At 38.7% G+C, this 26839-nt stretch overlaps 1 protein-coding gene across 1 annotated transcript in view; it reads right to left on the minus strand.

Annotated features, from left to right (window-relative positions):
• Positions 1–26839, minus strand: part of Hmcn1 (hemicentin 1) — a 417178-nt gene that overhangs the window by 88925 nt on the left and 301414 nt on the right. The window contains exons 56-64 of the mRNA XM_034513608.2: positions 23144–23331; positions 21566–21662; positions 16565–16726; positions 15619–15732; positions 15307–15509; positions 14929–15010; positions 14690–14821; positions 14023–14172; positions 10973–11132 (exon numbers count right to left, since the gene is read on the minus strand). Coding sequence (XP_034369499.1) covers positions 10973–11132; positions 14023–14172; positions 14690–14821; positions 14929–15010; positions 15307–15509; positions 15619–15732; positions 16565–16726; positions 21566–21662; positions 23144–23331 — 1288 coding nt within the window. The remainder of the gene's footprint in view (positions 1–10972; positions 11133–14022; positions 14173–14689; positions 14822–14928; positions 15011–15306; positions 15510–15618; positions 15733–16564; positions 16727–21565; positions 21663–23143; positions 23332–26839) is intronic.

Below are 26839 nucleotides of genomic sequence, written 5' to 3' on the forward strand. Positions count from 1 at the left end.
GAAAGCACAAAAAATCCCTTAAGGAATTACAAGAGAACACAGCCAAACAGGTGAAGGAATTGAACAAAACCATCCAGGACATAAAAATGGAAGTAGAAACAATAAAGAAATCACAAAGGGAGACTACCCTGGAGACAGAAAACCTAGGAAAGAAATCAGGAGTCATAGATGCAAGCATCACCAACAGAATACAAGGCATAGAAGAGAGAATCTCAGGTGCAGAAGATACCATGGGAAATATTGACACAACTGTCAAAGAAAACTCAAAATGCAAAAACTTCTTAACATAAAACATCCAGGAAATCCAGGACACAATGAGAAGACCACACCTAAGAATAATAGGTATAGATGAGAGTGAAGATTCCCAACTTAAAGGGCCAATAAATATCTTCAACAAAATTATAGAAGAAAACTTTCCTAATCTAAAGAACGAGATGCCCATAAACATACAAGAAACCTAAAGAATGTCAAATAGACTAGAGCAGAAAAGAAATACCTCTGGTCACATAATAATCAAAACACCAAGTGCACAAAACAAAGAATAATAAGTGCAGTAAGGGAAAAAGGCCAAGTAACACATAAAGGCAGACCTATCAGAATTACACCAGACTTCTCACTAGATACTATACAAGCTAGAAGATGCTGGACCGATGTCATACAGACACTAATAGATCACAAATGACAGCCCAGGCTACTATACTCAGCAAATCTATCAACCGTAGATCGAGAAACCAAGATATTCCATGACAAAACCAAATTTACACAATATCTTTCCACAAACCCAGCATTAAAAAGAATAATAGCCAGAAAGTTCCAATACAAGGAGGGAAATTATACCCTAGAAAGAGCAAGAAAGTAATCCTCTTCCAACAAATCCAAAAGAAGATAGCCACATAAAGATAATTCCACTTCTAATAACAAAAATAACAGGAAGCAACAATCACTGTACCTTAATATCTCTTAACATCAATGGACTCAATTCCCCAATTAAAAGACAAAGGCTAATGGACTGGATACATAAACAAGACCCAGCATTTTGCTGCATACAGGAAACCCACCTCAGTGACAAAGACAGATTTTACTTTAGAGTAAAAGGCTGGAAAACAATTTTCCAAGCAAATGGTCCTAAGAAAAAAGCTGGAGTTGCCATTCTAAAATTTCCAGCCCAAGAACACAAAGGGAGGGACTCATGACTTCACCTGTATAGGTAGTTGAGGGTAGCCTTGCCAGGCATCAGTGGAAGTGGAGGGTCTTGGTGCCTGAAAGTTTGGATTCTCTAGTGTTGGAAAATTTCAAGAGCAGGGAGGCGGGAATGGGAGGATGGTGGGAGCACACCCTCATAAAAACTCCCACAATTATATGGATTAGACATAACAGAGGCAGGCTGCCAGAAGACTAGATTCCAGAATTCAAACAAAAAATTATCTTGATACTAAAATTTTTTTTGAGAATTGTATATTGCAAAATACACAGCCTCGGTGTATCTACTCATCAAGCAAGCTGAGCAGACATGCTCGAACCTCTGATGTCCTGGAATTCCAGCTGGATGCAGTGAAGATACAGCATCAGAGGCTTATCAATTTACTCTTCCCCCTGCCCCTCTTCTAATATCTCAATTCCCATAATCAGCTTGAAGAAGTTAATGAAGAGTCAGCGCCCCTATTACCTGGGCTTGGGGACTGAGGTGGTTAATATTGGGCTGTCTTTCTAGGGAAAAGTAGTGGTTCTGTTGGAACAGGGAGGATTAGCTAAGATTTATTGCATAGCCATAACCTATTGGTAGAAATATGTATAATTGTTATTAAGACGAAGTTATAATTTCTTATTTGTACAAAATCTACTTTGATTTCAAATTTAAGGTTTTCATTGGTATGAGCTTCTTATTGATATAAAAGTGAGATTAATATTGTTACTTTCATAGGTATTGTGCCTATATAACACATTTAGAAATACAAGGCTTAGACCCAGTCCTTCTTTAACTTTTTTAACTGATTTGAGATGGTTAGCCTGTGAGTTAAGGGCCTATAGCAAATTCATGGCTCTGAGTTTATTGTTAGGGTGTTTTCTATATTTTATTTAGAAATAGCTGAGAAGAGTTAACAGACAACAGTCCAGATTGCCTTGCATGGATAGTTGGTTTTCAAAACGTCAGAAGTCCACAGAATTGGCGTTACAAACATTTCTATATTAATGTTCAGTTTGATTAGAGACCTGTCTTCTCCTGACAGCTTCCGGTCTTGGATGCTAAGAAGAAATTGAGCATCTTTGTTGTTACTCCAGTTGTGGGGAGACAGCCACTAGGCAAGAATTGCCTCTTTTCATCTACAGACAAATTACTGTCCTGAAAAGGACACACCTGTGGAACAGTTGACTGATTATATCTACCAAGACAGAGTAATCAATCCTAAGTAATTCTGCATCACTAGGTCTGTCAGATGATCCTGGGCCAGAAGGCTGAAGATCAGATGCTCTAATGGTTTGTAGTATAGGGACTGTGCAGATGTTCAGTGGTCTCTAAAAATTGGCTAAGTTTTAGAAGCTATGCTTTGTGCTTTCCATAATTTCAGTTAACTCAGTCATTCTGGATTTCTGATGGGGTTGAAGACTTATAGTCTCATAGCCAATCCTGGCTATTTACTTTGAGAGAAAAGATTTGAGAGGATGGTTTTCAGCTGACATTCATTCTAAAGCCAAGAAAACAATCCAGGTTCAGAACTAAGTGTTTTAGTTAGGAGAGATGATAGAGGTTGTAGTTAGTCAACAAAATGATGGACTGGGTATTGGTTTATCTTGTACCTTACTGACACAAATTGGTATAGTTATGCTCTAATTGTATTTTAAGAGAAAAGTTTTATTTTAACAGGAAGGGTGATATGTAGGAGGAGCTAAGGTGGGAGGAGTAAGGAGAGGAGGAGGGGAAGGAGAGAAGGAGCTAGGTGACAAGGGGGTGGGGAACATGGAGGTGGATGTTTGCATGTCTCCGCCAGTCAAATATATATATATATATATATATATATATATATATATATATATATATTATATCTTGGGTATTGGGTTGTACTTCTGATTGTATGGATTGTATGGGCATCGTGTTATTGAGCATTAACAAACTTATAAAGCCTTTGATTAACATTAAAAATTTTTGTATAAAAGCAAAAAGGAGAAGGGGGGATGGGATAGGGGTTTTCTAGGGAGGGAAATAGGATGGCATCTGGAATGTAAATAAAATATCTAATAAAAATTTTTTAAAATTTCAGGTTGTCACAGTCAATGGCACTAAGTTGACTTTTAAAAAAGTGAAGTTGATAAATTCTTCTACCTAGATATCTATAGCTCCATCAGACAGTGATGATGTCATCAGCCAAGTGTAGGCAACAAAAAACAACTTTAGGAATTTAGAATTCCAACTTCCCAGGTACCAGTACAGGACCTTAGATTCCACCAACTTTGAAAGTTGTCCACTTTCCATTTAATGAATTTTCTAAACACTTGTTAATTCATATTTGGTCATATAATAGAAATAAAATGTCCAATATATCTAAAAACATTATCTGGCAGCTTACCAGTCTTGTAAAGGGGACAAATACCTGCATTTTAATATAAAATAATTACAAGAAAATGATGCTTATTGTATTTAAGTTTTTTTAAAAAAATTACTTACTTTTATTTATATGAGTACACTGTCTTTGTCTTCAGTCACACCAGAAGAGTGCATCAGATCCCATTACAGATGTTGTGAGCTACAATGTGGTTTCTGGGAATTGAACTCAGATCCTCTGGAAGAGCAGTCAGTGCCCTAAACCCCTGAGCCATCTCTCCAGCCCTGTATTTAAGTTTTATGTATTCAATTCACTGACTAGAAAAAAAAATACTCCCCTTTGGCTCTGGCAGACACCTAGCTGGTCTGCTCCCATGAAGACACCATATCCTGAGCCATCCTAGAGGAGCCACTGCACTTAGAGCAGCAGGATTTCAGGATTCCAGAGGCGGCCTGAGTCCCAGGAGTTCTTCCACCCAGGAGCTCAGGATCACAGGGTCACAGGATCACAGAGACATCTGGACTCTGAGGAGTTCTGACACAAGCAAGATAACTGGATAGGCTCCAGTCAGAAATAGTGAGTGAAGGTAGGACTAAAGTTAACCAGATGGAGAAAGGCAAGCACAGAAACCAAAGTTACTTGGCATCATCAAAACCCCAGTTCTCCCCCCATAGCAAGACCTGGACAGCCCATCCCACTGGAAAAGAAGGATTCAGAATTAAAATCACTTCTCATGATGATGATAGAGGACTTTAAGAAGGACATAAATAACTCCCTTAAAGAAGTACAGAAGAACAAAGGTAAACAGTTAGAAGCCCTTAAAAAGGAAACACAAAAATCCCTTAAAGAATTGCAAGAAGCAAAACCAAACAGGTGAAAGAATTAAACAAAACCATCCAGGACATAAAAATGGAAGTAGAAACAATAAATAAATAAATCTCAAAGGGAGACTACCCTGGTGATAGAAAACCTAGGAAAGAAGTCAAGAGTCATAGATGCAAGCATCATCAACAGAATACCTGATATAGAAGAAAGAATCTCAGGTGCAGAAGATACCATGAAAAACATTGACACAATTGTCAAAGAAAACTCAAAATGCGAGAATCCTAACCCAAAACATCCAGGAAATCCAGGACACAATGGGAAGACTAAACCTAAGGATAACAGGTATAGATGAGAGTAAAGATTCCCAAATTAAAGGGCAAATAAATATCTTCAACAAAATTATAGAGAAAAACTTCCCTAATCTAAAAAATGAGATGCCCATGAACATATAAGAAGCCTACAGAACTCCAAATAGACTAGACCAGAAAAGAAATTCCTCCCGTCACATAATAATCAAAACATCAAATGCACAAAACAAAGAAAAAATACTAAAAGTAGTAAGGGAAAAAGGTCAAGTAACCTATAAAGGCAGACCTATAAAAATTACACCAGACTTCTCACCAGGGACTATAAAAGCCAGAAGATCCTTGACTGATATCATAAAGACACTAAGAGAACATAAATGCCAGTCCAGATACTAAACTCAGCAAAACTCTAACTCAGTATAGATGGAGAAACCAAGATATTCAATGACAAAACCAAATTTACACAATATCTTTCCATAAATCCAGCACTTCAAAGGATAATTGATGGAAAACTCCAACACAAGGAGGGAAACTACAACCTAGAAAAAGCAAGAAAGTAATCTTCCAATAAACCCAATAAAAGATAGATACACAAACATAATTCCACCTCTAATAACAAAATTAACAGGAAGCAACAATCATTTTTCCTTAATATCTCTCAACATCAATGGACTCAATTCCCCAATAAAAAGACATAGACTAACCAACTGGATACATAAACAGGACCCACCATTTTGCTGCATACAGGAAACCCACCTCAGTGATAAAGACAGACACTACCTTAGAGTAAAAGGATGAAAAACAATTTTTCAAGCAAATGGTCCCAAGAAACAATCTGGAGTAGCCATTCTAATATCAAATAAAATCGACTCTCAACAAAAAGTAATAAAAAAAGATAAGGAAGGACACTTCATATTTATCAAAGGAAAAATCTACCAAGACAAACTCTCAATTCTGAACATCTATAATCCAAATGCAAGGGCACCCACTTATATAAAAGAAACTTTACTCAAAGCACACTTTGCATCTCACACAATAATAGTGGGGGATTTCAACACCCCACTCTCAGCAATGGACAGATCATGGAAAAAGAAACTAAACAGAGACACAGTGAAATTAACAAAAGTTATGAACCAAATGGATTTAACAGATATCTATAGAGGACTTCATCCTAAAACAAAAAATATATACCTTTTTCTCAGCACCTAATTATACGTTCTCCAAAATAGACCATATAATTGGTCACAAAACAGGTCTCAACAGATACAAAAAGATTGAGATAATTCCTTGCATCCTATCAGATCACCATGGACTAAGGCTGGTCTTCAATAATAACAAAACAAAACAAAAAACAAAAAAAAAAAATGGAGAGAGCATACACTAACAACTTGACAGCACACCTGAAAGCTCTAGAACAAAAAAGAAGCAAATACTCCCAAGAGGAGTAGAAGTCAGGAAATAATCAAACTCAGGGCTGAAATCAACCAAGTAAAAACAAAAAGAACTATACAAAGTATCAACAAAACCAAGAGCTAATTCTTTGAGAAAATCACCAAGATAGATAAATCCTTAGCCAGACTAATCAGAGGGCACAGAGACAGTATCCAAATTAATAAAGTCAGAACTGAAAAGGGAGATATAACAACAGAAACTTAGGAAATTCAAAAATCATCAGTTCCTACTACAAAAGCCTATACTCAACAAAACTAGAAAATCTGGATGAAATGGATAATTTTCTAGACAGATACCAGGTACCAAAGTTAAATAAGGAGCAGATAAACCATCTAAACAGTCCCATAACCCCTAAAGAAATAGAAGCAGTCATTAACAGTCTCCCCACCAAAAAAGCCCAGGACCAGATGGTTTTAGTGAAGAATTCTATCAGACCTTCAAGGAAGACCTAATACCAATTCTCTTCAAACTATTCCACAGAATAGAAACAGAAAGAACACTACCCAATTTGTTCTATGAAGCTACAATCACGCTCATACCTAAACCGCACAAAGACCCAACAAAAAAAGAGAACTTCAGACCAATCTCCCTTATGAATATCGATGCAAAAATACTCAATAAAATTCTAGCAAACCGAATCCAAGAACACATCAAAACAATCATCCATCATGATCAAGTAGGCTAGGATCCTGGGATTTATCCCAAGAATGCAGAGATAGTTCAATATTCAGAAATCCAACAATATAATCCACTATATAAACAAACTCAAAGAAAAAGAACCACATGATCCTCTCACTAGATGCTGAGAAAGCATTTGACAAAATTCAACATCCCTTCATGGTAAAAGTCTTGGAAAGATCAGGAATTCAAGGCCCATACATAAACATAGTAAAAGCAATATACAGCAACCCAGTAGCCAACATCAAACTAAATGGAGAGAAACTTGAAGCAATCCCACCAAAATCAGGGACTAGACAAGGCTGCCCACTCTCTCCCTACCTATTCAATATAGTACTGGAAGTCTTAGCCAGAGCAATTAGGCAACAAAAGGAGGTCAAAGGGATATAAATTGGAAAGGAAGAAGTAAAAATTTCACTATTTGCAGATGATATTTCTGTTTCTGTTGTTTCTGTTGTTATATCTCCCTTTTCAGTTCTGACTTTATTAATTTGGATACTTAAGTGACCCTAAAACTTCCACCAGAGAACTCCTAAACCCGATAAACAACTTCAGCAAAGTGGCTGGATATAAAATCAACTCAAACAAATCAGTAGCCTTCCTTTATTTGAAGAGTAAACAGGCTGAGAAAGAAATTAGGGAAATGATACCCTTTACAATAGTCACAAATAATATAAAATACCTTGGTGTGAATCTAACCAAGCAAGTGAAAGATCTGTATGACAAGAACTTCAAGTCTCTGAAGAAAGAAATTGAAGATCTCAGAAGATGGAAAGATCTCCCATGCTCATGGATTGTCAGGATTAATATAATAAAAATGGCCATCTTGCCAAAAGCAATCTACAGATTCAATGAAATCCCCATCAAAATTCCAAATTAATTTTTCATAGAGATAGAAAGAACAATTTTCAAATTTATTTGGAATAACAAAAAAAAAACTCAGGATATTGAAAACTCTTCTCAACAATAAAAGAATTTCTGGGGGAATCACCATCCCTGACCTCAAGCTGTACTACAGAGCAATAGTGATAAAAAACTGCATGGTATTGGTACAGAGACAGGCAGGAAGATCAATGGAATAGAATTGAAGAACCAGAAATGAATCCACACACCTATGGTCACTTGATCTTTGACAAAAAAAGCTAAAACCATCCAGTAGAAAAAGGACAGCATTTTCAACAAATGGTGCTGGTTCAATTGGAGGTCAGCATGTAGAAGAATGCAAATTGATCCATTCTTATCTTTTTGTACAAAGCTCAAGTCCAAGTGGATCATGGACCTTAACATAAAACCAGATACACTGAAACCAATAGAAGAGAAGGTGAGGAAGAACGTTGAACACATGGGCACAGGAGAAAAGTTCCTGAACAGAACACCAATGGCTTATGCTCTAAGATCAAGAATTGACAAATGGGACCTCATAAAATTGCAAAGCTTCTGTAAGGCAAAGGACACTGTCAATAAGACAAAATGACAACCAACTGACTGGGAAAAGATCTTTACCAATCCTAAATCTGATAGAGGGCTAATATTCAAGATATACAAAGAACTCAAGAAATTAGACTCCAGACAACCAAAAAACCCTATTGAAAATGGGGTACAGAGCTAAACAAAGAATACTCAACTGAAGAAACTCGAATGGCTAGAAAGCACCTAAAGAAATGTTCAATATTCTTAGTCATCAAGGAAATGCAAATCAAAACAACCCCGAGATTCCACCTCACACCAGTCAGAATGGCTAAGATCAAAAACTCAGGTGATAGCAGATGCTGGAAAGGATGTGGAGAAAGAGGAACACTCCTCCATTGTTGGTGGAATTGCAAGCTGATACAACCATTCTGGAAATCAGTCTGGCAGTTCCTCAGAACATTGGACATAGTATTACCTGAGGACCCAGTTATACCACTCCTGGGTCCTACATATACCCAGAAGATGCTTCAACATATAACAAGGACATATGCTCCATTATGTTCATAGCAGCATTATTTATAATAGCCAGAAGCTGGAAAGAATGCAGATGTCCTTCAACAGAGGAATGAATACAGAAAATGTGGTACATTTACATAATAGGGTATTACTCAGCTATTAAAAAACAATGAATTTGAGAAACTCTTAGGCAAATTGATGGAACTAGAAAATATCATTTTGAGTGAGGTAACCCAGTCACAAAAGAACACACATGGTATGCACTCACTGGATAACTGGATATTAGCCCAAAATCTCACAATATCCATGATGCAACTCACAGACCACATGAAACTCATAAAGAAGGAAGACCAAACTGTGGGTGCTTTAGTCCTTCTTAGAAGGAGTAACAAAATACTCATGGGAGCAAATATGGAGACAAAGTGTGGGACAGCAACCGAAGGAGGGGTTGTCTGGAGACTGTTCCACCTGGGTATTCATCCCATGTGCAGTCACCAAAATTAGATGCTGAAGTGGATGTCAGGAAGTGCATGATGACAGGAGCCTGATATAGCTGTCTCCTTAGAGGTCTGCCAGAGCCTGAAATATACAGAGGGGGATGCTCCAAACCATTGAACTGATCAAGGGGTTCCCAGTGGAGGAGTTAGAGAGAAGACTGAAGGAGCTGAAAGGGTTTGTGGCCCTATAGGGAGAGAAGCAATACCAACAAACCAGAGCTTTCAAGGTCTAAATCACCAGCCTGGGAGCACGTAGGGAGAGACCCATTGCTCCAGCTGTATATGTAGAGGAAGACGGCATTGTCGGGTGTATGTGGGAGAGGAAGTCCTTAGTCCACTGAAGACTGGATGCCCCAGTGTGGGGGAATTCATGGGTGGGTGGGTGGGGGCATATCCTAATAGAAGCAGGAGGAGGGGGATGGGATATGGGGTTCCTGGGTGGGGGAAAAATGGGGAAAGGTGATCACATCTTAAATGTAAATAAAATATCCAATAAAAGAAACTGAAAAAAAAAAGAAACTACTACAATACTGGATAAAATAATAAACTCAATAGTACATGTTTTATATATTATAAATTTATAAAATTATAAATTTAGTAGTACATGTTTATGCATATAATTATTCTGATATATGTTTGTAGATATGCTTGTGTTGAAATATCTTTATGAGATTGTAGACTTTTTCCTCTGGATAAATTAGTTCAAGGTACATGAAACAACTATACTATTCATCTGTGTAGAAAGAGAAATAAGGGTCAGCTCAAAGTGGATGTGAATAAACCATGCACCGGAATATGATGCCATTATGTCTTTTCTCATAATTTAGTCCATTCAACCTGAATTCATGCCATTTGATAACTTTAAGATAAAAACCTGCAGCTAGAAATATTGATGACTCTTGTGGGATCCTGTTGGCTTGACTTTAACAGGGAAAGAATTAATTATTTTATGACATGAACTTGTTAAGGATATTCTCAAACTGGAGGAATATATTCAATGACAGTTGATGCATAATATTTTGATGGACTTGTGTTTGAGATTTTATAATCAGAATTGATGAATAAGGACCGACCCTTCTCTCCATCATTATCTACCCCCAACACTGACATACATACACGAATACACAGACACAATCAGCTTTAGAGAGCTGTCTAAAGAGATTTTCTATACTCAAAGCTCAAACAGTTAATTTTTTTCTATTTGTAAATAAGTGATGGCTATGACACAGAAGCTGTGCTAGTTGATTTTCTCAGCTTCACACAAGTCTAGACATAGCCAGGAAATGGGAACCTTAACTGAGTAATTGCCTCCGCCAGATGTTCTGGTGGCCATTTCTATGGGAACATTTTCTTGATTAATGAATGATGTGTGAAGCTTACTGTTGGCAGCACCATCTCTGGGCAGGCAGTCTTGGGTTGTACAGGAAAACAGGCTGAGCAAGCCATGAGAACAAGGCAGTAAGCAGCATTCTTCCATGGTGTCTGTTTCAGTGCCTCACCCCACCCCCACTGCCCCCAGCTTCTGGCCTTGACTTCTTACCTAGACTTCATTTCATGACAGATTCTAATGTGTAAAATGAAATAAACTATTCCATCCCAGAAATATTTTTGATTGTGCTATTTATTACTTCAATAGAAGGCAAACTAGAACAGACATTGGTATCATTTGTGTAAAATCTGGGCATTCTGTGAAATCACAGCACTGTGGAAGATTGTAAGATCTATAATGAAAGCATTGTTTTAAACATACCTGACTCGCTCTGTTTCGCCATTCACTATGGGTTTTCCGTCCCTAAGCCACTGAAGATGAGGGGTGGGGGTGCCATCTGCACTGCAGACCAGTTCAACATTTTCCCCAAGAAGGACACTAACTTCACTCGGAACTTCAGCACCGGCAATACTTGGAGGGACTTTAGAGAGATAAGACTTTCATTAGGAAAGTATAAAGATATACATGCTAATGAATGTGATGGAAGATAGACCGCACCATTTCTTTCTTGTAACATTTTTTTTTTTGTCTCTGTGTATAAATACACATAGGTTGTCCTCTGGTGTGTTCAGGCATGTGGAGAATAGAGGACAACTTGTGCGAGCTGGGTATCTCCTAATACTATGTAGGTATCAGGGATTGAACTCAGGTCATTAGGTTTAGTTTACCTGCTGATCCACTTCATTGGCCCAGAACATGTCATTTCTAATTCAGAATTCTTCCTAGATTAACTTGCCCATAGTTACCTTCATGAATTACTTTTAAATGTGAAAGATAGAGGCACCGAATTACGCCAATGTTCATGATACACCTGTAACTGTTTAGTCACAGGAACTATGACAGATTTATCTTGTAGGTAACTCATTGGAATCATCCTTAGATTAAGCCCTGGTAGATTGTTGGTAATCCAGACAGTTTAGGTCAATCAACCTTAAAATCATTTTGATGTTAAGTCTCAGGAAAGCATGGATATTAATTATTTGTCTATTATCTAATTATTATTTATTCTGAAAATAATAGATGAACATATTATGCTTTTCAAGCTCCAATAGTTTCTACTCTTTTTTTAATCTAGTCATCTGTGGTGTGTATTAAAGATATTAACAATGATCAAAAAGCCATCAAAAAGTAAAAGTTTTATTTTCAGAAACATCAAAAAGTTTGGTTTCCGGCACCCACATGGCTGCTCACATCATCTGTAACTCTAGGTCCTGGAAATCTGATGCCTTCTTTTGGGCTCTGGGCACCAGATATGTATGTGGTACAGATATACACTTAGGCAAAATAACTATTTGCCATAAGTACAGATTTTAAAGGTCAGAAAGAAAGACACTGAGATTTCTGTTCTATAGAACTAGAGATATGCCAGGAGCAGCTCACCTTTGTTCTCAGGAGTCTGTCTGCCATGGCTTCCCTACCCTGTATTTATTGCCATTATGACAGTTAGAATCAGGCCATGCTGGACATAGACACACCAGGAGACTAACTGATCATGGCTACAAATCCGGATCTTTTTTGTTTGGTGAGTCAACTATTAAACATGTACTAACATAGCTGTGTTTCATCTCTTAAACGCCATTCTAGTCTACCAGGGATCATTGTAACAAATCAGCAGAAGTTTACTGTTTTCAGAAGGGTGCTAAAAATGTTCTCACTAGATATACTTACTATTGAGTCCTGTTCTAATTAAAGCCCATGTGCACGCATTTTCCCTAGTTTTAAGATATTATGTAAAATAGCCAATCCTGGCTATTTACTTTGAGAGAAAATATCTGAGTGGATGGTTTTCAGCTGACATTCATTCTAAAGCCAAGAAAAAAAAAGCCAGGTTCAAAACTAAGTGCTTTAGTTAGGAGAGATGACAGAGGTTCTGGTTAGTCAACAAAATGATGGACTGGGTATTAGGACTATCTTGTACCTCACTGGTACAATTAGGAATAATTATGCTCTAATTGCATTTTGAGAGAAAAGTTTTATTTTAACAGGAAGGGTGAAGCTAGGTGATGAGAGAGAGAAAGAGAGAGAAAGAGAGGGGGGCATGGAGGCAGATGTTCACGTGTCTCCACCAGTCAAAGATAGTTTATATATCTAGGTTGGGTATTGGGTTACACTTCTGATTGAGCATTACCAAACTTATAAAGCCTTTGGTTAACATTTTAAAAAATGTATAAAAGCAAAAAGGAAAAGGGGGAATGGCATAGGGGTTTTCTAGGGAGGGGAAATGGGGAAAGGGGATGGCATCTAAAATGTAAATAAAATATAAAAAAATTAAAAAAGATATTATGTAATTATATTAAAATGAATATTAGGAAATGTTTGGTCACACCAGCATATTTTATGACTTATAACAGTTATTGACAATTATGCATAATCAAGCATGCAATTTATTTATTTCAGATTGCATTTTATTTATTTTGTGTATGTGAGTACATGTGAGTACATGTGTGCCCCAGTGCATATGTGGAAGACAGAGGACGACTTGTGGGTGTTGTTCCCCTCTTTCCACCATGTGGTTCTAACTCAGGTTCTCAGATTTAGTGGCAGATGCTTTTCCACACTCAGACATCCTGCTAGCCCAGTAAGATAATTGTATCTCTGACTAGCTATTTTTTCCCTTTCTGTCTCTGAAATCTCAAAGCATCATTGGTTCTTGCACAGACCACTAATCAAATTACTTATATTATAATTTCAGGGGTTAGCTTTAACACAGCAATTCTCTAGTAACAGTAATGAAATCAGGAAGCAAGGCTCCCCATCATTTTGAATCAAATGCCTCACTCAGAGGTTTGCTGAAAATCAAGTAGCAACAAGGTTTCCCTATACTCCTCAACACTATGCCACCATGCAGGCACTGATGATTAAATATTTTCTGTGTGAATTAATGTTCCTTATTCTCTGTATAAAATTTTGTAAGATTCATGATTACTTGATCAAATCATAGCATAATCTCAAGAATTAAATCCTACATATCTATAAAAATAAGAGCAGATATAGTTTTAGTCTGAAGATAAATTATACCAAATAAAGAATTGCAGTTCCATAGAATATACCACAGAAATATAGTGCTTTCATTAAAAAAAAAAAAAAAAAACAGAGATATCCTAAATTCTATGTTTTCCTCTCCCCAGATTTATGTGCTTTTCCATGAAAATAGAACGCACTGGTAAATGCAAGACAAAAAATGTCAGTATTTTCAGTGACCTTCTGATATCTGAGTCTCTGATCAATGGTCTCTTTTAATCCAGGCCATTGTGTACTCTAAATGGTATATAGGAAAGGAAGACGAACAGATTACAGCATAGTGAACATACCCTGAATGGAAAGGATATAGTTTTTCTGAGCCTTTCCCTCCATATTAGATGCAACACACGTGTAGTTTCCACTGTTTGAACGTTGAGGTCGGGCAATTTGCAGTTTGCTTCCTCCAGACAAAATGTGAACTTCAAGGGGATCAGAATTTTCTACAGGAAGAAATAAGGAGGAAAAACGATAAAGAAATAACACTGAAAGACATCTTCCTCATGTAACATATATACATTTCTTAAAAGTTTTCCCTTTGTATTTTTATTGAGAATTTTTTTGAAAAATGAAAAAAAAAATCCCTTTATAATGGTGCATTCGTGTCTATAATCCCAGCTGGTCGGGAGGCTGAGTCAAGTGTATCGAGAGTTCAAGACCACCCTGAGACACTTAGCCAGATCGTGCCTCCAAACAAAAGACAAAACTGTCGGAATGCTGGGGTAAACTGCAGTGGTAGTGACCTTGCCTCGAATGCATGAGACCCTTGCTTCAACGTGCAGTACCTTAACAACGCAAATGTTTACCCAGAAGCTTACTTGATAAATTTATATTCATCAGGGTATTAGACTTTCTTGAACTAACCACAGCTATGAGCACAAGATTAAGAACTTGCTAATTTATTAATGTAGTGAATGAAGGGCATAGCAAGGCAGCCACAAAAATGTCCAAGTGTGTTACCTATAGGCTTGTGGTTCTTTAACCATGTTATGGTGGGAGGCGGGATCCCAGTGGCATCGCAGGTCAATGTCACTGGATTGTTGATTGTCTCCACAATGACTTCTGTTTCTGGCCCTTCAATGGTGGGAGGCACTGTCAAAAGACAGAAGAAGACCACACACCATCATTAAGTTAATTCAAGGCAAGATCTTTCATTTGCGTATCTAAGGGAAAGAGTTGTATTGGAGGCAGATGCTCACCATATACATTGAGGTGGAAATTTTTATCATCTCGTCCTGCTACATTTATAGCTCTACATACATACTGGCCTGTGTCAGACACCTAAAAGAAAAAGATACTATTGTATGTGCTCCATTAAGTGATAGATGACCAATCACAAGGTTCAGGAGTGGATTAAATCATCAGTCATCTTTCTGCTCAACTGCCCCGCTTCTAGGCGCCTTCGAAAACCCTGTTTCTTTCTTTGTTTTTAGTGACAATAAGTTCAATGGCATGGACCATCCACATTTCCATGAACAGCATTGTTCACTGTGGTAAGGGGCGGAGGCCCCTACCGGTTATCTCTTCCACAACCCCACCGTGGAGGCACAACACTCAAACAAGGACCAAAGATGCACCTTGGCTCGCTTGATGTGTAGCGTTTGTCCACCAGTTAAAATCTCCAGATTGGTAGAATCTGATATCATCCGACCGTTCTTAGACCAGGTGATGACTGGAGGGGGTACAGCATTTGACTCGCATTCCAATGACACCGAGGTCCCCTCTCTTACATTAACTATAGAAAGAGACTCGCTGCCGTGATCCTTGATGCTTGGGGGTACTGAGGCAGGAAACAAGAAGAGAAGACTCAAATTATTTTTTCATCCAGTTACTTAGCTAAAAAGTGTGAAATGAAATGAAATTATATTATGGAGAGAGTGAAAACACACCATGAACAGTCAGCGAAACTTTTTTCTTGCTTTCTCCTGCTTGGTTGATAGCAATGCAGGTGTATTCCCCGCCATCAGATACCTTGGCCCGAATAATCTGTAGAGTTCGACCACCTGGGGAAAATATAATGTAAAGAGAGAGAGAGGTTGTTCTAAGTTGTGTTGCAATTACATTGTGTGCGTGCGTGCCTGGGCAATTGAGCAAGTGCTTTCTGAGTTTAAATTCCCCACAGTACAGAGGTGATGGTTAGTCCTTCTGTAGTCTGTCATCCGTTTATCTCGGGTGAGTCCAGCTTTTGACATTGCTACATGATGTCATCTGCAAATGTTGGGCTATACTCATAGCTGTCTTGAGATGCATGTGAGACAGGCTAAAGCAGGACATCTGAACTCCGTTTGTTCATTCAAGGATGTATTACCCACTGTCTATTCTTCTTTAAATGTTATTTGTCATTGACAGATTTACTGTTGGAGGAGGTAAGCTAGAGTAGGTAAAAGTCAAAGAACAGCTTGTGGGAATAGTTTCTCTTTTTTCCCACCATGTGGGTCCTGGGGATCAGATTCAGGTGGTCAGCCTTTACAGCAAGTACCTTTAATTTCTGAGCCTACATGCTGGCTCTCTAGCATATCTGTATCACCAACCTACATGTTTAACTAGCTGTCATCCATTCTCAAGAAGACTCCAGTTCACTGGAAAGAACCGTAAGTTTTTACACTGACTATTCACCATTTACACTAAGGAGCCCCTAATTTTCCTGATCCTTAATTTCATAATTTGTTGAAGACTCCATTACTGTACATATCTACTTTAATGTTTCTACCTAGTTACCGTGAACAAAGGGAGCAAAACTCAACTTGGAACAAGACTGTGTTGAAATGATCTTTGTTTTAAAATAGGGGGAAATGCCATGCATGGCCCACATTACGAGAAGATTAAGCTCCTTACCAGGCACAATGAGAACATTAGTGTTTGGCTTGATGGGCTGTTCATTCTTGAGCCAGCTGAGGTCAGGAGGGGGAAAACCAGAAACTTCACAGGTCAAAGAGATGAAATGGTTCACAACCACAGAAAGATGTTCATGGTTAGGACCAATGACACTTGGAGGAACTGTAAAAGTATATGTATTAAAAGTGAACTTTGACTGTATTAGAGACATATATTATAATTTCTTGTGGTCTGTAAAAAGTAACAACCAAATAATCCTGTTAAATACCCAGTGGTCGTTGTTAGAATCTCTAATGACATCATTAAACCCATGTCCATCAGGTGTTTTTCTGAAAGGAAAGATTGTCTCAGAGTTTTTAAAGTAAAAAAAATTTCTCGTCAGTCCAAGTATGTGGTTTTTCAAAGTACAAAATAACAATCTAATATTTAAGGAGTTTGGATAATTTTGTTTTTATATGGTATCTTTATTTTTATTTCTTATTATAACAAGAATGATTTAAAGGTTTAACTTCAGAATTTCATCATATCATACAGATTATCTTTGCAATGCAAAGCCATGCAGCTTTCAAGAGAAACAAACATGCTAACAACAGCATTACTGTTTATTGGTCAAATAACAACAACAAAAGGTAAAACAGCAAGAGTATTGGAGAGAAAAAGCAGAATAAGAAATAATATAAATGGTTCACTGACATTTATGAACATCATAAAATATGCACATGTGAGACTTTATGTTTCATAATAAAAACACAAAGGATACCAGGTGTGGTGGTCAGTGCCTTTAATTTCAGCACTTGGGAGGCAGAATTAGGTGTATCACTGTGAATCTGTGGCCAGCCTGGTCTACATAGAGAGCCTCAGGCTAACCAGGGCTACATAGTAAGACCCTATCTCAAAAAACAAAAATGGTAACAGCAATCACACAAAAAACCCCACAGAAGGTGTCGTTCACATTCAAGTGATTTACTATGAAGGGGAAAGAGGACACAGAGCAAGAATGGTCATGAAGACAATCATAAGTAAAAGTAGAAGTGAGTCTTGTTCAGAAAGAGGAAACAGTGAATACAAGCAATAAGCACTATTGTATCTGCTGTATTATGTTAAAATTGAGGTTTAACAATATCAAATGCAAATGCCGACAAGGCAAACTCTGGTTTTTTTTTTTTTTTTTTTTTTTAAACATTATGTGGTTTGGAGATTAACTCTAGTATTAGTTCATTGGCTAAATATTTCTTGAATCCTTAATGCATCCCAGGCACTGTGCTAGGCCACACAAGGAGGGAAACACAATCGACAATGATCCGTGCTGCTAAAAATCTGATAGAAGTAGAGCACAAGGTTTCTTGGCTGACTGATCCATGCCAGGCACTATGTGAAACGCTTACTTCCCACTGGACTTTCACATGCCTACGAGCTAGACTCAATTCTTAATATCATCAATAGGGATGCTGAGACACAGGAAGATTAGCATCCTGCCCAAGGCCTCACAGCTTCTGGGAAGAAACATGTCTGAAACTGAAGCAGCCAAGCTCTCAGTGTCTTTTGCTTAGCTACTTCCCTACACTGCCTAGGAACCAGAAGGGTCATGAATGCCAGTTGGGAGAAATGAGTGAGAACTGAACATGTCCTCTTGATTCAGAAGGTCAAGCCCTAATTCCCAGGGCAGTGTTTGGAACTGGGCCCCTCGAGGAAGTTATTCATGTCCAATGAGGTCCTGGGGGTATGGCCCTAATTATTTAAGATTACTGTCCTTTAAGAAGAGACACCCCCACATTAACCCTCATCAAAGAAGCTCCTTTTTGCAGCAGGAGAAGGATTACAGAAAGCCAGAACTACTCAAGTGCAGAGAACAATCAACTGTAGGATTCCTAGCCCCACTGATACATCCGCAGCACAACTCCCGCACTAAAAGCTCAGAGAACATGAAAACAGGGGGAAGAAAGATCTCAAAAGCCAGGGGATCCTGACTGCTGTAAATTGTGCCTTCCAACTGTGACAAGAAAGCTACAGTCATGAAGTATCAACCGCATAGCTACCGTACAAGATGGGAATAATTCTAACACAGACCAGGGAAATCTCATGGAACCCCATCTTTAGATGAAGATCTGCAAACAATCAAGAACTGCTGAAAGACAGAGAATTAGTTTTTCCCAGGGATGAACCCCAGATTGGTTATCCACTACCAAGCAGTCAGCCTTAGGAACATACACATGCAGGCAACACCAAACAGACCCAGACTGCTGCTTTTATATATTCATTTGTATGGGTGTGGTTTTGTAATAAAGAAGACGTGGGAATGAATTTGGGTGGTGTAGGAAGAGGAATGGAGGAATGATGTAAACTATATTTTAATTAAATAAAATAATGAGACTCCAGAGGACTTGCAAACAAACTCTCTACAGGCATGCACACAAGAAAGACAACATGAGGGCACATGAGGACAAAGCTGCAATCTATAAGCTGAGAAGTGACCTCTTCAGAAAACACATACTTCTAGAACCTTCTTAAACTTTTTAGCTCTCAGAACTAGGAAGAAAATTAATTTCTGTGGTTAAAGCCACACAGGGAAGACTAAGACAAGACTCACTTGACATTTGAGGGGAAAATAAAGTATGAGTTAGTGGTTGTGGGGTAATAAGATAAGAAGAGGTGGCCTTCGCAGTAAAAGAAGGCCTGGCACATATTAGGAGTATGAATGTATAACTCCATCAATAATCCTGACTGTAAGATTACTTCCAGCCATAGGGTAGTGTTCAGTATAGATGCAGTGCAGATGTGAAAGTCACCATATATTACACATGAAAGAGTAGAGATCAACCAATTTGTCAGTGTCTTGAATCAAATTGCCTGCACAGAACTGGTTATACATTTGTGAATGGTGTAACTTGGGGGCATGTTTCTCAAGCTTAGTGGTCCTTACATTTTCATCTATCAGGGAGGAATCAAAAGTCAGCAAACGACTGGTCATCACTGAGATAATCACTAGAGATGATAGGCAAATCTAGTACCTGGTACCCATTGAGCAATTAGGAGGGTGCCACTTAGTGATGCAGGGACGTGGGATAAAAGGAGAGACCAAATTGGTGTTACTGCCTCATCCTCCTTTATTTACATACGGCCTCTCAGTAACCTCTCAGTGACCTCTCTGTTACCTGGAACTTACCAGTTCAGCAAAACTAATAGTCAACTAACCCCAGGCAGACTGCTGCCTCCACCTCTCCTGGGCTCAGACTACAGGTATGTACTGCTACAAGTAGAATTTTATGTGGATGACGAGATTGAACTCATGTGGAGCAAGGGCTTTACTGATCTGATTGACCCATCTCCCTGGATCCTCAATGTGCTTATTTTTTTTTAAATATGTGTTGTGCTATATAGATAAGAACATATACTTTTATAATAATAGCATTTGTTAATTGTTTCTTCCCATGGATTCACGCTTGTTTTTGTTTAGGTCAAATATAGGTTGGGGATCTAGCTCAGAAGTACAGCACTTGCTCAAGATGCTTCATGTTTTGTCCCTCACACTGCAAACACTAAGAAACAATGAACAACTTTCCCAGCTGAGAGTTTCTCACTCAAACACCTGAAAAGTATTCGTTAAGCACCTGTAGTGTGTGTCGTAAGTTATAAGTGTGAGGAATAGAAAGGTAGGAAGAAGCCGGGCAGTGGTGGCGCACGCCTTTAATCCCAGCACTTGGGAGACAGAGGCAGGCGGATTTCTGAGTTCGAGGCCAGCCTGGTCTACAGAGTGAGTTCCAGGACAGCCAAGGCTATACAGAGAAACCCTGTCTCGAAAAACCAGAAAAAAAAAAGAAAGGTAGGAAGAATATAAAGAAGACTTATTATACAAATAGCAAATATCGGTGTGTTTAATATGTTTGATACATTATACCAAAAAGAATGTGTTACCGTGCCAAATGAAAACTTAGTGGAAAATAACTTGTTTTACTTTAAAAATTTTTAATTATGTGTATTTGTGTGTGGAGGGTTATGAACACATGAGTGTGGTGTTCACATAGGTCAGAGCTGGCTCTGGGATTGCAGGCAGTTGTGAGCCACCCAATGTAGATGCCCAGAGCTGAGTTCAGGTCCTTTACAAAGCAGTTCATGCTCTTTACCACCGAGCCATCCTTCCAGCTCCAAATGAAAGCTTTCTGAGATGATAAAAAATTTATCCTTTTTAGATGTTCCTGGAATGAACTAGAATTTCATGCAAAGTAGATTCTATAGTAATTCTCACTGTCCTAATTCATACTTTTTAAGCAGCGTTTTTGAGATAAGCATCCAGTTCCTCTCTCCCCTTTACTTAGTAAAACAATAATTTTAAAGTGTCTGTTATGTGTGAAAAAAAAAAATGAACACAATTCAGGGATTCATGCTTTTTAAAAAGGAATTATTTAACTCTACAAGGTTTTTTTTTTCTCATTTGGAGAGCATATTGCACACTTGAAGGATGTAGTCAATGTAACTCTGCACTTGAAGACAAGGGCAGGAGAAGACACTTCTATGAACGGAAGATACATAATCATCTTGACCTTCACATGGACATGTAGACTTTCATACATGCTTTCTCCTAAGGCAGTGGTCCTCAACCTTCCTAATGCTGCCATCCTTTAATACAGTTCCTCATGATGTAGTGACCCCAACCATACAATTATCTCAATGCTACTCCGTAACAGTAATTTTGCTATTGTTATAAATTTTAATTTAAGTATCTGACATGCAGGATATCTGATTTGCAATGCCAAAGGGGTCATAACCCATAGGTTGAGATGCTCTATTCTGAGAGATGAAATAACTATAAAAATGAGCTGTCTAGAAGTTTTATATTCTGGAATTCTTGCTGGTTTTTGTAGGAGGAAAGAGAGAGGAGAGTGAATGAATGAGTCTTCACACATTGATCAAATTAGAAACAGAACACAGGCGGTACACTCTGAAGCCCAGTTTCCTTGCCTTTTCTAGCAGGGCCTAATAGATGCTAAGGCCCTGAGCTCTTACCATGAACGTTGAGGTTAAAGTATTTCTTGGCGCTCCCTGCAGTGTTCTCTGCGACACACACATACCTCCCAGTGTCTGTTATTTGCGCATTTAGAATCTAAAGGGAGATGGAGAGATAGCATCTGAAATTGTTAATAAAGGAACTTGTAATATTTTGCCTTTTAGAACAAACAAAATGCATTCTTTCCAGTAAATGCCAGATGAGCATAAAGACATGGGGTCAGTAACGAAGTACATGCCAGTAACGATGCTGCTTTCCGTTAGTTAGGTCAAGCACACACACACACACACACACACACACACACACACACACACACACATTTATTCATAAAACATTCAATCAGAAAAGGTGATTTCTAAAACACACGCCTGTTGTATTTTGACTACAAATTATTCCAAATTATTTTCCCACTTCCATGTCCATGAGTCTGCAAAGTGATTTTGGAATTTCCTCCTAAGAGGGTGGCTTTGTGAATGGTTCTTGGCAGAACAATGTGCCAGGCAATGGTATCATCTCACTGGAGTTCATATGCCTGCACTGTTGCTCACTTTCTCTGAAATTCTGCCACTACCATGTGAGGAAGCAGGACTTGCCCACACCAGACTGTGCCTCTGAGAGACAAAACTGACTCCCATTGTATTTTAAGGCTCCAGATAGATAATCCCAGCAGGCGTCCAACCCACAGCTCTGCAGGCACGTAAGCCTAGCTGAGATCTGGAATACCATCTATAGAAACAGTGGACACACAACCTAAATAAATTCTTATTGAACTGTTATTAGGTTTTGAAGGGGTTTGTTTTATGTAGCAGTACTTAGCTATTATAGAACAGAATGTTTATTATAAAGATCCATCTATGCATCTTATGTGTACACATAAAAACATTTAGGCATTTTGGTACAGGCTGTATGGTCATCAAGTAGATATATTCAAATGTAGATAATGCTTTTAAAAAGTTCAAGTTTATAAGCAGTGATTTCGACTTTGTTTTAAAAAGAATTCTGTGACAAATGTCCTGTGCTGGATCCACATTTATTCTTGGATTTATGAGCCAAGGGGATATTTTTTATTAGTTTACTAGTAATTTAATTGCACTCTATCCTAACAAAAGAATTGATATATGTCTACATATCCCAACTCTCTTTTAGGACATTTGAATGGAAATCAATGGACATACTAATAGACAAATAGCAGTATAGTATATTTACATGGGTCAAATGATGGCTTCTTACTGTCTGTGCCCACACAGAATGTATTTAATCAGTATAAAGCCTTTACCATTTAGAATGTTATCATCACATACATGAAATGGAAAGATTGCAACAAAAGTTTTTTTTTTTTTTTAATCAAAGATTATGTTGTGCAACAGGAGTGTTTGTATGTATAGATATTCTGGAAGAATTTACACAAAAGTCACTGTGGTCATTTCTCATAGTAGAAACAGAGTAGAGAACAATACTGTATGGTTGATGGCTAATGATCTAAATAAATATGTTTATAAACTAATACTTTTATCAATCTGGAAGACAATTGTCACAATGTCCAAAACACTGTTTTAAAATTAGATTCTTTCCTTTACCTGAAGAATCCTGCCATCAGAAAGGAATGTATGTTGTTCATCTTCTAACAAGGAGTGTCCATCTTTTTGCCAGAAATTCCTCGGTGCTGGGCTACCGCTGGATGAACATTCCATCTGTGCGCTCTCATTCACTAGCACGGTGACCTCTTCTGGCAGATCACTGTTTGCACCCTTGATAACTGGTGGCACTAAGGAATGGTTGTGACAGAGAGATTCTGATAGGCAACAGTGTCCTTAGTAAGCCAGGCCACACCACTTTGTCATCAAGACAAGCCAGATGAATGACAGCTTTTAGAGTATATCTGTGGTGTTAAGAGTTAGTTTTTGAAAGGGGATAATCTGGGCTATTCCAAGTTCTCAGCATCAGTGGAACAGGCAATACATCACTGGAAGCTTGGTTAGACATCATATTCACAAACCTCACACACACCTTTTCCATAGCCATTTCTGAGAAGGGCCAAGGTATGGATGGTTGTAAAAGCTCCCCAGATGTTACTCAAGCACATTAAAGCTGAGAAGTTCTGTGCTATATTTATATCTCACATTTAAAACAGTGCTCTATAATTTATATTTATTTCACTTTTGAAAAGCCTACATTATCTGTAGAATAAAATCTGGAATGGCACAGTAAATTGGGAGATTGTGCTCACATTTAAAAAAAAGATATTTATTTTCAAAGTAAGTGATCACTGGCAAGCATGATTAATTTTTGTTGCACTGTTAGAACACGCCAGGTTTTCAACAACCAGTGTATGTCTACTGTGGACTGTCTTATGGTAGTTGCTTCTCTAACAATTAAGTTAAAATTCTTTTTAGAAAATAATCAATAATACAAAGTGCACGGCAAAAATTCAATGTTAGTTTGCAAGCATTCACATTCGTATTTACACCGTTTTACTGATAGCCTCTGTCTTCTACTCTGTATCCTCGGTGCCAAGCACAGGACCTGTCAGGCTGAGCAATCAATAGACATTTGTCAAATAAATACAATATGAAAGTGGATGTCTGCCTCTGTTTTTGGACTTGTACAGACTGTTCTTCGCATAGAACTCTAGACCTTCCACCTTCCCTCTTTACAGTCAGTCCATTAGCCTCTCTGCAGGTTACTTTCTTCATGCCCAGCCCACACGTCACAGAGTGTCATTTAAGTGATGCATCATTATGGTGCTAGTACTTGGAGCTCTGTGGCTTCCCGGCACCCGCAGTGTGTACCTATGACATCTGCTTTAACTTCCAGACAGGACACTGTTGGGCCTTGGACGAGGTAACTCCATTTAACCTGTTACCTTCAGTCACGTAAGGCACAGGTAGGGGGCGTGATTAACAAGTCTCTACCTCCAGAGATTTAAATATTAATGAATTATCAAAAGGCCAGGGGCGTAGCTAATTAAGTTATTCCCTCCCCTTTTTCCTTCCCTATAAAATGAGAGTCCCCTGGCCTTTGGCGGGGGAAGCTCACAACACCTGCATCCATTCACCATGCCATGAACAATAAAAGCTTTGGAAAACCGGACTCCACGTGTCCATGGTCTCTCCGCCTGATTCCCAGCTTTTGGAACCCTGGAACCTTGCCGATGCAGCCGCCGGCCAGCCCACCGACAGCTGCATGAATGTGGGATCCTCCGCTGGCGGGCGCGGGAAGCCCTGGTGCCGGACCGCCCTGAGACTCTGTCACCGGACTCCCTCCCTTCCCCCCGCCCGGGAGATTTCTGCCCCACAGGACACACTGTTTTTGCTTTTAGACACTCGTGTCTCCAGGATTCTGATGGTGCAATGATGGAGTCGAACCCTCAGATCTCCGCAGCAGCCACTGCTGACTTCTGTTTGCCACAGGCTGGCATTCCAAGCCCTCCCCTGTTTGTTTTATCTCATACTAAAAAGGATTGCTAAATATATTTGATATACATTTCATCGTGTCCTCTTTCTTTCTATTCCAAGAGCCTCCTTCTCCCCCAAAGGTCTTGGTAGCTTCTTAGTTCCTAGCTCCATTACTTTGATATACACCCTTGGCCCTTAAGCTATCAATTCCTCCACCCCTGCCTTCAACGCGCATTCTTGACACTTTAATGAGTCTCTTTGTATCTGGTTTTATTGCTTTTGGTCTATGGGAACATTCACATCTCTTACATTTGTTCTTTGCCAGCCAACTCCATTCTAATGCTCGTCTCTATTTTATTTCATTGCGTCTAATTAATGCTCAAAATTATCTTTGTTCTGTGGCTTTGAAGAGAATCACACAACATTCACCCACAGACTTGAAGTCTCAAAGCCAACGGCTTTTTATTTTCTGAAACCCATTTTAATGTTCAGCACTGAAAACCCATCAGTTGACAATTTTTCTAATAACTGGAATCCAGACATAATAGTTTACTGGGTTCACTCATTCCTTGATTGTCTCCTGTTTTCCCTCTTTTATCTACCAATGTTTCCCTACAGTTTTCTTTGAAAATCTTGTCTTTAACTATCACTTGTCTGGGGGCAGCTGTTGGATGTACAGTCTGGGTTTAATTCTTTGTCCTTTGTATCGTTTCCTTAATTCTAAGTGCCTGGTCAGCATTTTTACATGAGCATTCTGGGATCATGTTAGATTTATCACACTGGAAACAACATTGGCATCCTTCCCTTGAATCCTGCCTGTTTTCCCAGGAACTCTACTTTTATTGAACTTGCTATCATTGTCTTAATCACCTGGTGCTAAAGTCCCAGTCACACTCTGAGATGACTGTCTAATCTTTAATACTGTCAACATTTTCTGTATAAAAAAATCTTTCATTTTTTTACTGTGTTAGGTTTTGGCAACATCGCACAAGACTGGGGTACAGCTGGGAAGGGGGGGTTTCTCAACTGAGGAGCTGAGAACTTATCAGACTGGACAGTAGGCAAGACTGTGGGGGCATTTTCTTAACTAGTGATTGATGTGGAAAGACTCAGCTTACTGTGGGAGATGTCATCCCTATGCAGGTGGGCCTGGGTTGTGTAAAAAACAAAGGCTGAGCAAGTCATAAGGAACAATCCAGTAAGCAGCAATCTTGAAAGGAAGGCTCCTGCTTCAGTTCTTGCCTCGAGCTCCTGCCTTTGCTTCAGTCAATAGCCTGTGCACTGGGATAGGTAAGTGGAACAAACTCTTTCCTCCTCATGTGGTTTTTGGTTGTGGTTTTTAATCACAATACAAAGCAAACCAGAACACATAGATTCCTATATATCCTCATGGCCATTTCCTAACTTAGTCTCTTCCAATACAAAACCGCCTGTTCCTAATAACTCCATTTGTCTTAAGGATATAATACTTCTGCTTGATGTCTATGTATCAGATGGGAATGATTCTGGTTCAAGAGCAGGCATAAGAATGTGATCTCCTCCCTAGAATGCTTCAAGCTCTTGGTGTCTGTGGTGGACTCGAAGATGCATAGGTGATTCACATGAAAAACAGTCAATTCTAGAACTTCACCTATTAATATTACACAGGTCATTCGCTATGAAACCAGGAAGAAATAAATCTAGAGCTGCTAAGGTCCACTTTGCTGCCCAAGGAAGCCACCTGCCTGATAGTCACATTAACAATAATGATAAATCCAAGGGAAATTGAAATGTAAAATCTGGATAGCGTTGGCCTCTTTTGAACCAAGGAAATCAGAATTGACTGACTGCAGATTACTCTACTCTAGGACCTTACCAAGTTTGTGAATCATGAATCCA

This window comes from Arvicanthis niloticus, chromosome 10, assembly GCF_011762505.2.
Source record: "Arvicanthis niloticus isolate mArvNil1 chromosome 10, mArvNil1.pat.X, whole genome shotgun sequence".
NCBI classification, from domain to species: domain Eukaryota; kingdom Metazoa; phylum Chordata; class Mammalia; order Rodentia; family Muridae; genus Arvicanthis; species Arvicanthis niloticus.